Consider the following 15,933-nt stretch of genomic DNA (forward strand, 5'->3'; position numbering starts at 1 on the left):
ATTAATTCTCGTTTTTGTTGTTACGTGCTCATTATCTTTTCTGTTTGGAACAATTAATACATGGTGTTCATCAATAAAAATTACCAGAATTACTCAGTTTCAATGAATCATTTACAGTATTACATATGAAAGTTTACAGTACAGTATTTAACAAATTAAGACAAATAATTTTCAATTAACTATTAATAATACATTGTATATGAATGAATAAATTTTGAATTGTACTGCTTTTCATTGTAGTCTTGGTAGTTAACTACAGACTTTGTTACCTTTTGTTGTTATTCAGTCAGTGCTAAACAGAGACATTTTGCATTCTTTGAATAGGTAAATACTGGTCAGGGACAAGAAAAATCTTTGCAGTTTTGTCATGTGCTTGGGAAAGCAAGTACGATGGACAACAACAGTCAAAAGCAATGTTGGGTATCTCAGCAGCTGGAGCTGTGAAGGAAGCCGTAAACCCTCTCACGGCTAAAATTGTTGCCATGGATGAAAAAGTGGAAAAAGTACATAACTTTATGTTGAAGGGACCTGAGTCTGTATTGAAGGATATTGCCATCTTTCCAAAAGAAATGTTTAAATGCCCCATATGTTTGATCCCACCTAATGATGAAATACCATATGTGGTATCATACTGCAATCACGTCTTTTGTGTGCCATGTATCGAGCACCTAGTGGGGAAGAAGGATGTGAAGTGCCCTCTTTGCAAACAAAGGCGGGGTCCACTTTACCCAGTCCTGTTGCCTGGGGCAAGAGAGTTGGTAGAGAAAGTATCTGCAATTCCAATAGAAAATGAGTAACTCAGCACAAGATTCAAACTTTGTACTTAACTGAGTAGGAGTAGTAAGAACCAAACCTGTACTGATGTATTGTTTATATTATGGATGACTTGTGGTTGGAAACAGCAATGTCATGAAGCATTCACATTATTGGACTTGAGAATTTCACGTTATGAACTGGAGGGCATACCTCAAGAAGTACAAATTGTAGAAACAACCAAAATTGAGTAGATGCAGTGTTCACATCATGGTTGCATTGAGTATACAAATAATCAGTGTTTATATTATACACATGTACTTGCCTCTAATAAAATGAAGTCAGTGTCTTTCAAGTGTAGAAATCACTACAGTAAATGTCATGTTTTGTTTGAAATGCATTTATTGTGCCATCTTCATGCCCCATGTTACTAGAATGGAGAGTGACGGGGGCCTAGAGAGGTATCAAGAACAGCCTTCTTCCACTTTATCGAAGTTCAAGGCAGTTTCGCTTCAAGATGTAAAACAATCCATCATGGCAGCGCCTTCCAAGTCCTGTTCACTGGATCCACTTCCGACCAGTTTACTGAAAAAGGGTATCAACGTATTGCTGCCTTCTATTACCTCTGTAATAAATCGATCGCTAGAGGTTGGAGAGTTCCCTGCCACCTTCAAGCACGGCCTTGTAACACCTTTATTGAAAAAATCAGATCTCGACCATGAAATACTGAAGAACTACCGTCCAATCAGCAACCTTCCCTTCCTTGGTAAGATGATCGAACACGTAGTAGCAATGCAGTTTAAGCACCATCTGGTCATCAATAACCTGTATACCAAAACTCAGTCAGCTTACCGTGCATATCATAGCACCGAAACAGCCTTGCTGCGAGTTTCCAACAACATCAACTTAGCGCTTGACAATCACGATGTTGTTCTAGTCTTGCTTGACTTATCGTCTGCCTTCGACACCATAGACCACAGTGTCCTTATGGATAGGTTATACACCCGGTTTGGTCTGAGAGGTACTGCCCTGGCTTGGATGAAATCGTATCTGACAAATCGCTCGCAGGCGGTTGTTATCAAAGATGTTCACTCTTTTTCTGCTAAGTTAATCTGTGGTGTTCCTCAAGGTTCAGTGCTGGGCCCGCTGCTGTTCTCCCTCTACGTCACGCCCATTGAAGATATAATTATCGCCCATGGCCTCCAGTCCATGATATTTGCGGACGACACGCAAATGTACTTGGTTATGCAACGATCTGAACAATCATCTTGTTTGAGTAAGCTAGAGCTTTGTGCACAGGATATCTTATCTTGGATGGCTGATAATAAATTATTATGCAACTCATTGAAAACTGAAATTTTGCATTTTTCATCTCGTTATCTTCAGCGTCAACCTATGGCCGCAGTGAATATTGCTGGTTCTGAGATCAAGACAAGCATGAATGCCGAGGATCTTGGGGTCACTCTCGACCAGTGCTTAATGATGTCCACACATGTAAGCAATCTTTGCAAATCTGCTTCATTTGCTCTAAAGCGTATTGGAAATATTCGTCAGTATCTTGACCAACCAAGTGCAGAAAAATTGGTTCACGCCTTTGTGTCCTCTAAACTGGACTACTGTAACAGTCTCTTGTATGGTCTCCCTGACAAGGAAATCTCGAAAATTCAACGTGTTCAGAACTCGGCTGCCCAGCTGGTTACAAAAACAAGGAAAGCAGATCACATCACGCCAATCCTCCGCAAGCTTCGCTGGCTGCCCGTGGGCAAGCGTTTCATTTTTAAGATTTTACTTTTTACTTAGAAAATTTTAAATGGTTTAGCACCCTGTTACTTGGCGGAACTTATTAATCTTCATCAACCGATAAGGTGTCTTCGTTCAAATAATGATCACCTGCGACTGCACATACCGGTGTTTAGGACAAAGACCTACAGGGGACGTGCCTTTTCATCTTGTGCGCCAGCACTGTGGAATAGCCTCCCACTTGATGTTAGAAGTGCCCATCAGTGGATACGTTTAAAACTAAGCTTAAAACGTTTCTGTTTAATACTGATCTTTAGTATTTCTATAATGAATTTTAGTATCTTATGATGAATTTTAGTATTTAATGAATTTTAGTATTTTATCATCCATTGTAATTTAATATATTCTCCTTATATTGGTTTCGTTATCGTTTTTCACATTTTTATTCTGTAAGAGCATTGAGATTTTTTAATGTAATGCGCTAGAAATAAATTATTATAAATTATTATTAAGTAGACCTGAAATTCAACTGCCAATAAACTTCCTAAAACTTAAGTACATGTCCAATAGATATCATTCAGTAAAAGCAACTGCCATGGTTGTAAAAGCCATTTTTTATATATATTTAGGCCATACACACCGAAATATCTAATTTATGATCAAGCTACAGCCGTAGGTCATGTATTCTATTAGTAATTCTGATAAAACTTTTGAGACCTGCCTTAAATGGCTTTGGATTATCATTTACAGTGTGTGAGAAAATCCTAGAAATACAATTTCTTGCAAGGTAGGACTGGATTCTAACAGGTCTTCTCCAACAACAAAGTCTTGGGTAAGTGTGTCACCTTCACATTGATACATTGCAACTGAAGCTTTAGTACTGGGTGCAGTGTGCTCAGGTAAAGGCTGAAGGCATTTGGTCTCCAAGCACTTCAGTGCAGGAATTCCATGGCCAATCCACCCTCAAATAAAGAACTTCATTAAAGCAGAATTGGAAATTTATTCACAGCTTTTGGGACAGAGTCACTAAAAATCTTTGTATGTCTAGAATGTGAAAATTATGTTGTCAAACGAAGTATTGGTATTTTCTGCAAAAACACAACATAACTACCAACTCGGTAAATGATCAAAGTGAAACTAAAATACAGGTAAAAATATTTCACCACAGTTCCTGGCATCATTCAAAATTCTGTCAGGTACCAATATCCTATCAGTTGAGAAATGATATAAGACACCTTAAGATACCCCGATTTTCTTGGACATGCCATTAGAGACTGCATCACCCAAGCTGAAAATGAAGTGGACACTAATTTGGAGAGAGTTGTACCCAGTGTTACCCGTATTTGTCACCTGCCTGATTTTAGCTTTTATGTCTTTTAGTGGGAAACTTGTATGAATAAGATCAACCGGTTTGATACCCTTAAATAATATCGAGTTACTTCATTGTTTATATGGAAATGAATTCTTCCAGAGAAATTCACCAAAAGGAATAGCCACTTGAATTTAAAAGAGAGATCAGTTGGTTCACAAAGGGCTTTCGACAGCCTAATACAAAGTGTGCAGTCTCTTCAGCAACAATTGATGCCTTTCAGACCATGATCTGGGATAAATGCATCAGTCAATTCCAGCATTGCCCATCCCCCCCGGGCAACCGTGGGGCATTTGCTCAAGTTGTCAGTCCCAGGGGTGGGGCATCCGCAATTTTATCGTGGCCCGGGGGCTGGACATTTGCATACCCAGGGGCGATCCCCGGGCATTCGATACATGTGTTTTGGAAAGTGCCATGGATGAGTTCATCGGGATAGACGAGGCGTTTGTCAAACAATGGCTTGTTCGTCAGGGACTAGAGAAACTTGTTTTTAAAGTTATGTTTTCTCAATTTTAGATACTTCTTCATTACTTGTAAGCATATAAATATAAGCGACAAGGTGAACTATATTTTGTTTATCACAAAACAATAACTGACGTGAACACGACTATTTCGCATTTCGCATTCAAAACTAGCCTAGCATTTTTAAATTCATGAAAGTGGAGTTAAAATACTTAAGGTTTGCGAATTCAAGTGATGCGATCTTGAAGACAGATCTTGCGAGCTTAAAATGCAATGCATCATCATTTAAAATGTCTTGATTCTTCACAGAAAAAGTAGCCTGCGAATACAGTCGCCTATCATCGCTCGCAGCTGGGGGCATGTCTGCCGCAATCCCATCTATCCTCTAGCAAACTGTTAAAAGACAAATATAAATAAATATAACGAGAATCAACTAACACATACTGTTGTCCTTGAAGTCTTACCGTTGCATTAAAATACTGAACAGTTGACCGTTTTATTCACTGATTAATTAAAAAACTGTGGAGGTGTTGGAAGGCGACGATCCCGGGGCAGGGCATTTGCCCTCTTTCTTTGTCCCCACCCCGGGGAATTTGCCCATTTTTTTAAAAAAATGCTAATGCCTGGGAAATCCCCCCGGGGGGGATGGGCACTGCTGGAGTTGACTGATGCAAAACCCTTTGATGATTTACTACCCTCATACAGTAAGTCTTGGAATGTAATGACCCATGTTTTTCCCATTTCTAGCTACATACTTCATTTCATCCCTACCATGGACAATGGTCACGACAAAACCTGCTATTGTTTACAGCAGAAGCTCATCACATTGTCGAACTGCGATGCTTCTGTTTACAGTACAGTAACTGTACATTTTAAACACTACCTGCCCTGGACAAACAAAACTCTGCTTTCCAATCTTTTGTTCATAACTCAAAACACTGAATATTAGTGAATCTACATGCAAGAGGAATACGAGATATCTTGTGACCCAAAGGTGCACAGGAGACTAGATCAGGCCAAGCTCCCTTCGATCATCAGTCAGATCAGTCATGCAACTTTTTGGAATCTTTTTGTTGTAGTGCTTCTGGCTACCTATCTCTGTTGTGTAAATATCAATAATTGTTTATTAATTCTTCTAACAAAATCAAATTGTGCAGCAATCCAAGGCATCTACCAGATTCTTTAACTCGATCTGTCGCATGATACATATCGACACATATGAAAGTAGAAAGCCTCAACATTCTTTTGTCTCTTAAATAATGTCTAGGTTTCACCACCAATGAGCTTTATTGTCCTGCTGCATCAGGAGATCGAGGCTGGCTGTCGACTGACCATGTAACATGGGTATCAAGTCAATTAAATACCATGCAACAGGATACGATGGTTTTGTGCCCTAATGCCGTAGTCAACATTGCTAATGAAATGAGCAGGAAAGGTAAACTATTTAACTTTGGAACTCTTAAGCGGCTGATGTTACTTGTAAATGTCAGGAAAAGAAATGGCCAGACCTTCATCAGTGGCATGAGAAATTCAGGGAATCACTGGGTCCTTGTAGTTGTTGAGTTGCGACCCTTCAAGTGTATCATATACTGTGACACGTTAGCCTGGGAACCCCCATCAAATATTTTAGAAGTGGTAAACAGCTTCACAAACCACATACCCCATGTTGGGAGTTACGATAGTTCTAGCATTTGCACTGCTCACTCCCCTTTGGCTGTCTTCTCGGTTGGGCTGTGTGTGCAACTGGAGATGTTGAAACTACCTGTTTCAGACTTGTTCTGACATATGTGGAGTCATTGCTGTAATCAGTGCAGTGCTTGGACATTACACAGAACACTTTTTCATTCCTAAATGGCCCGTACTTTAAAGAGGCAATCTATCTACAAGGAGCCAACATTCCTACTATTTGAGAGGAGTCTTGATATCATGGTTTGCTGAAGGCCGCATTGACATTGATTACATTTTGCTGCAGCCCAGCTGGCACGATGTTCCCACGAAGTCTGACCACCTTTTTAGCCTACGCAGACATGGCTGGCAATTCCAAGGAAATGACCATAAAGCACCGTCATCGTGTGGGTCGACTCCAGGAACAGCACAGGGTCATTCACCCTCTCAAGAACATTCAGTTCCAGCTTCTTCTTTAGCCCGCTCTGCTACTAGTACCCACACCTGTGTCTGAAGCAAGTAACTCCTTGAATGGTTCAGCGTGGACGTTCGGCCATTCAGCATCTCCAAATGCAAAGTTGTCGCCTTCTTCAAAGAACTCCCCTTTAGCCATGAAACCAAATTTGCCATTGAATAAAAATTCCTCCTTAAATCTGAAAAGGCCCTTGTCCAAAAATTTCTTCTTTGTCCGAGAAATCCAAAAAGTTTAAACACTCCTCAAGTGAGCAAACACTTACTGCCAAAGAAACAAGACCTTCTACCCATAGAGATCCATCTTCATCGCTTGATGACATGTGCAACAGTACTTCAGTAGCTAGACCACAATCAAAGTCAGCCACGTCCTGTGCACTAGGTAGTTCAGGGGCAGCATCAACGTCTAGTACAAGTAATGATGATCCTCATGATCATCCATCTGCCACTAGAGAACCCCCAATGTCTTCTGCTAAGACAACCGCTTCTCCACAGACTGTAAGGTAGGGATGGTCTGCTGGTGTTGGTTGACTTAAATGGCAGGTACTCTGCAGACTGACGGAACTGTTTTGTAGCCACATCAGGGGTAGAGAACGTAGGTGGTGGGGATTGCTGGTTGAGCTGCGAGTTAGTCTGCTGCAACAGCTTATCCAGTTTGGCTTCTTGCCTTGCAAATGTGCACTCCCGCCTCTCTAGAATAGTTCTTATCAGTCGTAGTTCGGCAGAAGTACTATCTTGTCTCTCAGCATTGCATACCTAAGTGAGAAAATTATGTTAGCCATGCATATATATGAAAAGAAAATGAATGTGTGTGTTGAAATTTGTAAATACAATACAAATATATGTTGTTTTAACTAAACCGTATAAAATTCTCTCTTTCCTAGACGGCAAAACTAGAGTCAAAAAACAACAAAAACAGTGCTAGCCATCTGTTCGATTGTAATAACATTGTGTGCATCATATCAGGCTGTATTGCCAGGAGTCTGGCTCCAAAATTACTTCAACGTCATTAAAGTCAATAAAATGAAAATGTCATACGCTATATAATCTAACAATTCTCACAATATTATTTTCAGACTAAAGTGGGTAAAAAAATATGTATATTCAGCCTCAGCCGGAAAAATAATATAATATCAATAATCCTTCCATTTCAAAGTAGCTTGTTCCAGCAGGCTCTCGGTCAGTGGGGACAATCGAAAAAGCGGGCGAGCGACAAGCGGGGTCTGCCTTCTCCTTTTCTCTCCCCGATCCCGCTCATCACTGATCCAGCTCATTGCCCGCCCGCTTTTTTGATCGTCCCCACTGACGGAGAGCTTGGAATAGGCTATTCTCAAAGTAATAGAAATGCATTATAACTCACATTTGTCATATTGTTCACGGTGTTCATTGCGTCTGCGATCAACTGCCCCATACTTGGATCATCTATTTCATCATCAATGTCTGGAAAACTGCTGGGGGGAGGCGTTACAACTTTCCTTTATAGGGCCGTCAAGGTTGAGGCTAACGGCGAGTCATCTGAACTGTCACTGGCATCTGACTCGGACTCTTCAACGAAGAATTTGTTCGGTGACTTTGTGGCCAGAATCTGCAAACAATAATCAAAGTTGACTTTGGTACATAACACAACCAAATGAAATAGAAAGCGAAAGGATATTCTGTAGTTTGCGACAGAATGGAAACGACAGCTGCCTAGGCTGGCACCCTAAAATTAACGGTTTTCGCACTTCAAATACACGTAAAACAGGTCAAAATATGCAGTCTTTAACAATATACTACAGCTATATATTTTTACATGAGATTTAGATAAAGAAATGTCTGTATCACTTTTCAAAAATCATGTCGAATGATGCAGAAGCAACACTGATTCAACAACCTGATATTTTACTCTTAACTTAGCCTATGTAGAGTACTTCTAATGTGATATCTGAGCTAAACTGCATGAGTAGCAGTATTTTAAAAGCCAATAACAGGTTTCTGCACTTGGAATGAAAACTGATAATAAAGTTTCCTAGATTCGTACAACAAATATTTACCTTTCCTGCGGGTTTCTCTTTTTTCTTTGGCCTTTGGGTCTCTCGTCTTCCTTTTTTTGCAGGTTCACTGGATTGAGCAGCCTCTGAGATCTGAAAAGGAAGTCAAAAAGTTTATATTAATATCAAATATGCAGGGTGTGTGAAAAAAAATCAGTTCAGAACGAACAGTATGCAGATGTACAGCAAAAGTTGACACAAAAATTTGCCAATGCATAAATCAGATCCCACAGCAGCAAACTTGTCTTTGACGGTGGCGAGCCACAAAAGTTTTCTCTTACTTTGATTACTGAGCTGTCCCAATCTATCATAATCTCTTCATTACGAAAAACAATGGTTTAAATAAGTTTATCGCAAATTAAGACAGGTAAAGACTCGCCAGTTTTCGTTTCACTCAATGTGGCTGCTGGTCGTCTTTAGAAGAAGACTCAGGCTCGTTCTCATCATTCACGGGGTAGCAGCTTAAAACAGCAGTGTATTCCTTTTTGGTTTTCCCCCAGATTACTCGTACCTTTTGACCTTGTTTGATCGGCGATGGATCAACTATAGCGGTACGAAACACGTCTGAATAACGTCCTCGACTCCAATTTACGTGTACGATTTGTTTACTCATTTTAACGGTGGTGATTGTGGAAAGTAGCAACAAGTGTTTATTGACTAGCCCAAGGATTTCAACCTTTTTATAGCAAAATACAACCTCCAGTTGGATCGAAAATCCTGCAAATTGATTGGCTTTTGCATCGACTATTATAAGATTCGAATTGTTATTCAAATGTAATCAAAAACAACACATCAACTATTGTTACACGTGCTGTTGGTTTTTGGTATGCATGCCGCCCTCCCTTGTCAAAAAAACACCGTTTCGTTTAAGGCGCTGTGAAATTTGTGCATACTTTTCTACTAATACCTCAAATTTACAATTAATGTTTTCATCAAGCGGATCGATTTCCAAGTCTTTTTCATCATGCGCACAGACTCATTATTCACTAAAGAGCGTGCGGTGGGCGTGCGCCTTGCACTTAAATGATTTCACACGTCATTGTTTACAAGTCCTTTTGACTGGAAGAATGCTACAATGCTTTCGATTAATCTATTTTGAGTTGCAAAAAGATTGCTAACGCGTGTTCACTCATAATTTAGCAATGTTTACAATTTTTTTTCTTACTGCTAATGATCTCAAATCTGTTTCTGAAAACTTTCCTTTTTTTCTCAGCCAAACCACAGTCACAACGGCCAAATTAGTTTTGCAAATATGATGTAAGTTCATTTACTACTATGACAAAAAGAAAAGAACACTGCAAACGCACTCGCTTCAGTACAATGTAAGTGCATGCGTTTGGCGTTCGTTTTCTTTTTACCGAGAGCACTTTGATTAAAAAAAAATAAAAGATTCTGTCAGTTTGGATGGCTTTTCTCAGTTGGTTTCACAGAAAGATCTATTGTGTCATTTAAGTGAGCCGCAGATGCTTTTCAACCTCATTTCTGCATTGATTAGTCATTTAATGCATTTTAAGAAATAATAACAATGTTGTTTTGCACGTTTTTCTGTGTCAATAGTAATTTGATCTTTAAGAATTATTCCTACATGTACTTCGAATGTTTTCAAATCTGTTTTTGGAAACTTACGACTTCTTTTCAGCCGAACCACATGTTGCTTATTTACACGCACGAACAGTCATGGAAATAAAACCCTTACAGCAGTCGCCAGTAAAATATACAGTTCAATTGTTAATAACCCCAACCCAATGAAATTACCTGAAGTTTCATCCGCGCTTAAGTAAGCAGCTGATTTTTGTTACTATTCTTACCTCTGAGTGAGAAGTAAGCAGCTAGGATAATAAAAGGGGTGGTGAGTGGGAATAGGGGAGAGAATTTTGCATGAAAATCAAAGTTCTGATCGGAAAGTAGTCTTTTTTATTGGCCATTGACTTTTCTCAGATTTGGTGGCTCCTAAAGGAGCCGGTTTTGTTCTGAAAGCTTATTAAAAACTTTCAATACTTTGTTGCACCGCCACGCTCCACGACAACAGCTGGAACAGTCTTCTGAAGGACATGATCGATGTAACGCCCACACTTGGCTCTATCCATCCTTTTGTTCCAAAATTTTTGAATGCCGGCAATAAGTTCTTCCTTCATTTGGGGCTTGACTTTTGACTCAAGCTACAACTTCAGTTCATGCCAAATTTTCTCAATTGGATTGAGGTTTGGGCTTTCAGGAGGGGTCCGCCACCAGTTGATGCCATGCTCATCGAAAAAGGCCTGGGCACGTCTCGAGGTGTGTTTGAGATCATTGTCCTGCATAAAACCAGGGTTTGGCAAAGTCTTGTTGATGAATGGAATCAGAGTGTCCTCAAGAATGTTGCAGTACAGATCGGCCTACATTATTCCCTCGAAAATACAGATTTCCGTGGCACCACTCCTGCTGATGCCAGCCCAGACATGAACCTTAAGCGGGTGTTTAGGTTTTGGCTTTCTCTTTGCTGGTTCATCGACCTTTCAATAACACGTGCGACGAAACTGCTGAAGAGAGATGGAGCACTCATCAGAGAAGATGACATTATCGAATGTATCTCCAGAGTCTAGAACATGCCGGGCAAACTCCAGTCTCTTGACTTTGTTGGCTTCTCTGATCAGTTGGCAGTATCTTGTTTGTTGCAGAGTCCAACCTTGTTCTTTGCAGGATTGTCGGACGGTTGACGCGTGAACTATTAACCCACGTTTGGCAAGCTTCTTCTGGATTTCTCAGCTGGTTGCTTCATCGTTTCTTCTCATCTGTTCTTCAATGAATGCTTTGGCTTCAGGGTTTACCTTTCTAGGCTGACCTGATCTTGGCAGGTTGTTCGTGGAACCGGTAAGTTTTAGCTTGTTTATAATTCTCGCCACACTCTGATAACTAACTGCTAGATCTTCTTCCTTTAACGTTTTGAATATCTCAACTGGATGAAGATTTTGTTCGTGAAGAGATTGGATTCGCTTACGCGTATAAGTTGATACCTTTGGCATGATTGCTGCGGATAAACTAACAATGCGAACTTTAAAGTTCAACTATATACAAACATGGTTGCGATGTCCACTGAACAGCGTAGGAGCCATTAAAGTCCCGGGAGAATTCAGGGAAGAAAAACAATTAACGAAATATCATTTGAACTTTAACAAATCTAAAACGAAAATTCACTACATTCGTTGAAACTTCGTTCGAAAATTCGCTACAGGCAGAACGACTTTTCGTAACGTGGTCTGAAAATTTGCTCAGGGTAAGAACAATAGTAGCCACGATATTTCGCGAATATTTCGTCGACATATCGTTTCATTCGAAAATTTGTTGAATAGCGTTGAAGAGTACCGAAAAGCAACATAATTCGACGAATTTCGCTCTCATTACTTTTGCACAGTACTGTACAACTTTAAACTTAAGGTATTTTACAGGGTACAGTACCTATTCATAATGTTTCGGCAAGTAACAAAGAAAATTTTTTCTTGTACAAGCAAATTATATTACCTTTGTGATCTGTTACAACCTTTCTCAATGCAGTTCCCATTCTCTTTGTCACATCGCCAATACAATCTTCCTTGGGGATGAAGACACCTGGCCCATACGGTTCAGACTTTGTGACACTAGGATTACTTTGCTATCACCACCCCCAACAAATGGGATGTAGTGCATTCCATGCTTGCAAAGTGAGCACTCATAGAGGCGTCATATGTCCTCTGCTTTGCCTATAACAAAGAACACAGTAGGGAAATAAATACTTCAGTCAGTCAACGAAAAGAGAATTCCTCAACTCCCATAACTTTCCCCATATATGCACCTTTCATAACATAATATGCAGAATTGATTTAGTATAAAAGCTCTATTCTAAAGCTACCTGAGATGATCAGTTTAATAAAAATTATTTCCATTTTGTTTGTCATACTTTCAATGTCATGTTTCAGCCTTATACACTTATGAACTGTGCACATCAAAATACCATATGGCTGTAATGATTTGCCAAAGTAGTGAAGCAAAAGTAGCTATCATGTATCCTAATTTCTTATGGTAATTTTTAAACAAAACAGTGACCAAAACCCATTGTGTTTTTAGCATTGCTTATGCCGGGTGGATAGGGGGGGGACTATAATAGTAATAATAATAATAATAATAATAATAACTTCTGGATTAAACAACTGACAGCCTTACACAAAGATCTGACTAATGTCTACAACATCTGCATCGAAAACCCAGAGAAATGCCCAAACTGGCTAACAACTGGTATCACTTACCTCCTTCTAAAAACTGAGGACACAGCAAACCCCAAAAACTACAGGCCCATCACTTGTCTTCCTACAATGTACAAGATCTTAACATCCATCTTGTCAGCTAGATGTTATAGCCATCTTGTGAATTACAACCTACTACCATCCGAACAAAAAGGTTGCAGAAAAGGGAGCTATGGCTGTAAGGACCAACTCCTCATCAACAAAGCTATATTGGAAGATATGAAGATGAGAAAGAAAAACCTAAGTACAGCTTGGGTGGATTACAAGAAAGCGTTTGACTCTGTTCCCCACTGCTGGATATTAAAATGTCTTGAAATCTACAAGATATCACCAAAAATGAAAGATTTCATCAAAGCAAGTATGACCAAATGGAAAACAACCGTCACGCTTAATTATAATAAGGGAACAATATCTTCTCGTGAAATAAAAATAAGCAGCGGTATCTTTCAAGGAGATTCCCTCTCACCTCTTCTTTTCTGCATAGCTTTAGCACCTTTATCCTCTCTCTTGAATGACAGTAACTACGGATACAAAATAAGCAATGCAAGCATCAATCACCTGTTTTACATGGACGATCTGAAAACCTATGCCAAGTCTGATGAAGACCAGAAAGGCCTACTTAAAATTGTCAAAGGCTTCAGTGATGATATAAGAATGGATTTTGGGCTTGACAAGTGCGCCAAAGCTACATTCAAACGAGGCAAACTGGCAAAAACCGAAAACATCGAACTCGATGTTGGCACCACCATACAAGACCTTGAGCAGGAAGGCACCTACAAATACCTTGGTGTGAATGAAGGAGATGGGATCCAACATGCCAAGATGAAAGAGAAAATTCAAAGGAGTATTACTGTAGAATTCGCCTGGTGCTCAAATCTGAACTTAATGCTGCCAACAGAATTGACGCAATCAACACTCTTGCCGTCCCAGTCGTCACTTATAGTTTCAACATCATAAACTGGAAAATGGAAGAACTTATGAAGTTAGACAGAAAAACAAGGAAGTTCTTGACAATGGCAAAAATGCACCACCCAAAAGCTGACGTGGACAGGCCATATATCCCTAGAAAGGCAGGTGGAAGGGGTCTCGTACAATTAGAAATTACCTACAAAACAACTACAATTGGCCTAAACACATATCTCAACAACAAAGACGATTACCTCCTCAAAATTGCAAGGGATCATGACCGCAGCAAGAAAACAATGTCCATACACCATCAAGCCGCAAAATACGGGCGAGAACTCAGTTTACCAGAAGCTGAAGTGGCAGAGAATGAGCCAGCCACGACCTATGCCCGAAGGGTCAAGCTGAAAGCCAAACACCAAGCTTTAGAACAACTCAAGAGCAAATGGGAAGAAAAGCCTTTGCATGGTCAGTACCCAAAAAGAACAAAAGAGAAGGATGTAGACCAAGAGAAAACCCACAATTGGCTGAGTACACCTGGCCTCAAATCAGAAACAGAAGGTTTCATTATTGCTGCCCAAGATCAATGCATTAAGACCAACTATTACCGAAACAAGATCCTGAAAGATGGCACCGACCCAATGTGCAGAATCTGTGGGCAATTTCAAGAAACAATTCACCACCTTGTCTCCGGATGCCCTGAACTTGCCAAGACAGAGTACATACAAAGACACAATAAAGCTGCAGCATATCTCCACTGGACAATATGCAAACACTATAACATCAAAGTACAAGATAAACACTACAACCATGAACCAGCAACTGTGACAGAAAACCAATCAGCGACTATACTTTGGGACATGCCAATCCAAACCAACAAAGAGATAAAAGCAAACAGACCAGACATAATGGTGAAAGACAAGGAAAGAACCTGTCTGCTTATCGATATGTCCATCCCCACAGAAAGGAACACCTCCTTGAAAACAATGGAAAAACTCACAAAGTACAAAGATCTTGAGATTGAAATCAAGAAAATGTGGGGAATGAAAACAACAACTGTCCCAGTGATCATTGGAGCTTTTGGGCTTGTCAAGAAGGGAACAGAAAACTACATCGGCAACATCCCAGGCAATATTAGAATAACAGAGCTACAGAAGACTGTCCTCCTTGGAACTGCTCACATACTTAGGAGGACTCTATCCATCAAGTAATCCAGCAGACTTATGACTGCCCTAGGCTCATGGATTGAACTCGGCACCATAAGTTAAAAGTGGCAAGACTTTAAGGACTTAAAATAATAATAATAAATAATAATAACAATAATAATAATAAGAAGAATAAGAATAATAATTTACATGAATATTGTATATTGAATATTGTGAATATTGTGCAGGTTACATGTATATATGATCACCAGCCCATTAAAATGATTAAAAACTAAGAAGTATAATAATGTAAAATGAGCCGAAAAAAACTAGAAAAACTAGATAAAGATTAAAAACTAGGAACTACTGGAATTGACATGGTGCATAATTGTCATGGTGACCAATAGCTGTTGCAATTGCAAAACAAAATTACAGTAGCAATGAAAACTAACCTGAGCACTGCCTTCATGATTCATGAAACAATTTTCTTTGTGTGCAAGGTACCACTCGAGATATTGCCTCCTAAAGATGGTACCTTCCTTAAGTTCCCTCTCTTTCTGGTTCCATGAAGTACACGAGTTTGTTAGATAAACAAAATCCAAGACTTTTCCGGTATTAAGAGATACAGCTGCTATGACCCCATCTCGAGCACTCCAACCCCTACTGCTCCATGAGCCATCTATGTAAACTCCGGCTTCAACCAATAGTTTTTGAAGTTCCTGATCACTTGGCTCAGTACCTTCCACTGCAAGACTTCCATTTGCTATTTTAAATCATTTCACTTTGAGGGTGGCGTTTGAAAGTTCTGTATCCAAAAGCTCATTGGCGACTTTTAGCAACGCCTTTGTGTGGGAAGACCACTGGGCTCTCCCTACTGGACTATATAGATTCAAAACACTCATCAGCCTTTCTGCAGCTGAATGTCTGCATCCTATAAGCCTCAGTCCAAGAACTAATTCCCTATTGATTCCATAAACGCAGTTTTCTTTAGGAGTTGTGTGAAATGAGCACGAAATATGGTGCAAAGAGCATTCTGAATTCCTGCACTTACAAGTCCATTCTGCACCAAGTCCACATTGACTTTTTTCTTCTACACAAATCCAAATGCAAGAATAAGTGCCCCGGTTGTGGAACACCAA

General features: G+C 39.8%; 2 protein-coding genes across 2 annotated transcripts; one reads left to right on the forward strand and one right to left on the reverse strand.

The window, feature by feature from the left end:
• Window positions 1-6,412: 6,412 nt before the first annotated feature.
• Window positions 6,413-8,083, reverse strand: LOC149115374 (uncharacterized). Its single transcript, XM_089283840.1, has 2 exons — window positions 7,821-8,083; window positions 6,413-7,216 (listed from the first exon to the last, which is right to left on the reverse strand). Exons 1-2 carry the CDS (start codon window positions 7,869-7,871, stop codon window positions 6,860-6,862), a joined length of 408 nt encoding a protein of 135 aa, XP_089139966.1. The 5' UTR covers window positions 7,872-8,083; the 3' UTR covers window positions 6,413-6,859.
• A 5,566-nt stretch (window positions 8,084-13,649) lies between these two features.
• LOC149115375 (uncharacterized) lies at window positions 13,650-15,132 on the forward strand. The gene has a single exon (XM_089284884.1). The coding sequence runs from the start codon at window positions 13,712-13,714 to the stop codon at window positions 14,858-14,860; it is 1,149 nt and encodes a 382-aa protein (XP_089141010.1). The 5' UTR covers window positions 13,650-13,711; the 3' UTR covers window positions 14,861-15,132.
• The last annotated feature ends 801 nt before the right edge of the window (window positions 15,133-15,933 follow it).

This window comes from Orbicella faveolata, unplaced genomic scaffold (genome assembly GCF_042242905.1).
Source record: "Orbicella faveolata isolate gen_17 unplaced genomic scaffold, um_ofav_v1 contig_13, whole genome shotgun sequence".
Taxonomy (NCBI): domain Eukaryota; kingdom Metazoa; phylum Cnidaria; class Anthozoa; order Scleractinia; family Merulinidae; genus Orbicella; species Orbicella faveolata.